The sequence below is a fragment of the Montipora foliosa genome, chromosome 6 (assembly GCF_036669935.1).
Source record: "Montipora foliosa isolate CH-2021 chromosome 6, ASM3666993v2, whole genome shotgun sequence".
Lineage (NCBI taxonomy): Eukaryota > Metazoa > Cnidaria > Anthozoa > Scleractinia > Acroporidae > Montipora > Montipora foliosa.
Genome location: NC_090874.1, coordinates 44,893,797 through 44,896,296, shown reverse-complemented (window position 1 = coordinate 44,896,296; position 2,500 = coordinate 44,893,797). Strand labels below are relative to the sequence as shown.

The 2,500-nt window shown below is 38.8% G+C and overlaps 1 protein-coding gene across 2 annotated transcripts in view; it reads left to right on the top strand.

The window, feature by feature from the left end:
• Window positions 1-241: 241 nt before the first annotated feature.
• Window positions 242-2,500, top strand: part of LOC138004882 (protein SPMIP2-like) — a 5,468-nt gene continuing 3,209 nt past the window's right edge. For both annotated transcript variants that reach the window (XM_068851184.1, XM_068851183.1), the window contains exons 1-3: window positions 242-344; window positions 894-1,012; window positions 1,875-1,907. In XM_068851184.1, coding sequence (XP_068707285.1) covers window positions 257-344; window positions 894-1,012; window positions 1,875-1,907 — 240 coding nt within the window. In that variant the 5' untranslated portion in view covers window positions 242-256. The remainder of the gene's footprint in view (window positions 345-893; window positions 1,013-1,874; window positions 1,908-2,500) is intronic.

The window sequence follows — 2,500 nt, the reverse complement described above, 5'->3', positions numbered from 1 at the left end:
GACAAAACTAATGTCTGTTGAGTCGACTGCAAACATTAATCAGGTTAGGAAAAACAAACGTGCTCGACAAGACAAAAATGAGCTTATAATTAATGGTGTTAGAGATCTTTTGTATTTGTTGTTTTTGCCTTCTTTTTGTTTTTGGAGTTTTCCATTCCTGCTCGTGATTGCGTGACAACAGGGTAACGCACAGAGACAACCTGTTGAACTGTCGCTTAGCAACGGCGTCCGGAAAGGTCTTTCAACCGCAAACAAAATGTCTGAAAAGGCCAGCGTTTTATCCTGGAAAGGATCTGATAAATATTATAACCCTTACATTGGGCGCGGAGACGTGCTTTTCACCGGTAGGATGTTGGTTCATAAGAGATGAAATTTAACATTTTATGCACTAAAAAGATGAAATCCTCACTCCTCTAGCATGCGCATCGGAATCTCACATTTGTTAAGCTGACTTTTGCATATGATGCATATGAATTTCCACTTTAATTCATTTTTCAAGCCGTATTTATGCCATCAGTTTGATATCAAAAAGCTTTATTCCCTTTTATTTTGGTATTTGTCTGATGGCAGCGATACTAATTCTTTCATCCCCGTACCTTTCAAATTCGGCTTCGTTCATGCACGCTCTTTTCAATATTTAATAGCCTTAATGAATTTTCATCAATCAAAATTTAAATGCTAGCCTTAAATACATTCAAATTATAATCTGACTTTGCGATTTTCCAATGCCGCTGAAAAATATTTTTGTATGAATACCTTATAAATTTATTGGAATTCAGAGTGCCAATTCATGTCAGGCTAACTATTTTACTGATTTTAGCAGAAACGGACACAGGGCAGCAATTGTCGCAGATACTATCATTAATATTAATTTTACTCATTGCCAAAAACAGGCCCTGATGGCATACGGGATCACCAAGCTACAGTCCTTAATCCAAATACTTACGTTGGAATCGGTACAATGTCGCCAGAGGGGACCAGTGATCTTAACTACCTTTGGAGGCCTTCTCGAGTAAGCAATTTTAGAGACAGACTCTGAGCTGTTTAAAAAAGGTAGCCCCCCACGCATGAAGAGTCATTTGTTTTCAATGCTCCCCTTGTGGGGTGGAGATGGGGGTGGAGTGAAATGGGTTCCCTTTAAATATATGTGGAGGAGGATAAGAAAAATAATTTTTGTCATAACTGAGAATTTATTTGGATGTTGGTTTTTGGACCCTTTCACCTCTCAAAATCCCATTGTGAACGGCACATGCAAACCTACACGAGAGAGTGAAAAGCCCAGTAAAAATGAAAGAATTTGCTCCTATTTGGGAGGAGAACCCCTATTATTTCAAACCAGAAAGTCTAGCACACAACCTCGTCCCCAGGTTCTCTCTTTTTCCCTTCCTCGTGCTCCAAGAAGGGAAGAAGAGAGACCCTGGGGTCGAGGCTGTCTAGCACATAGTCCACATGGGCACTCCATTGTATGATTTTTCTATGAGGTTTCAAACGCGTGGCATTACCTGTTTGCAGAACTAGGCAAAGAGTGACATTTGCCAAAACAAAAAAAAATCTTCCATGAGGAAATACAATTAAAAGAAGATTGTTACCCATGAATATTAACCAGGACCAACACTTCCACCATACCTCCATACAGGAAAATAATAATAATAATACTATAATTTATTGGTGTTGCTATTTTCGAAAGTTTAGGGAGAGTGAAACGGTATAGGTGAAGAGATCATATTCATCACCTTACATCCAAAAAATCTGAGTTGCACTGGCTTTTACATTGCTCAGTCTATAAAAGTAAAATACATGTAATGGTAATTCTTAGTTTGGTTATTCTTTCTTAAATTTCCTCCTTCTGCCATGGATTTCTTTGTCTTAAACAGGGCTGCCCTCACCCGGTGCCTAAGTCTGCAAAGGTATGAAATGACTTATACATTATTAATTTTTCAATTTTTAGGCTGGCGTTTCTTTTTTAGATGATCTTAGAGTCAAGAACATTCTCAAAAAGTGGAAAGAATTTCAGGTTTAGGGTTAGGGTTGGGTTTAGGGTTACTTCCATGGCATACATTGATTTAAGTACAACTTGGTTGGTGCAAAATGTGTCACTGTCTTGCCAATGCTGAATTTACCTTGAGGCCTCACTTATATGAAGGTATGCGCAGTAGTGGGGGATCAGTATGGTTTTAATATTAGAAACTATGATCTGTGCAGCTGCCCACTACAACCCTACTAGATAATAATAACAATATGTTAGATGCCATACCCCCTTTTGGAGTGAAGTTTCAAGAACTCACAAAAGTGAAAAAACTAATCAGATATCATAATGAAAGAATATGAGGGGCCACAATCTAACATGCCTTGGAGTTCGTGAAGGGCCAATCAAACTTTCAACAACAGCAGTCTTGTGTGATTGGGGATAAGTACCGGTAGGTTAAGGAGAAAATGGGGCTCAGGTTGGAGTATAGTATCTTTAGCGGAAAGTTTAAGGGGGAGGTGATCTGGGCAGAAA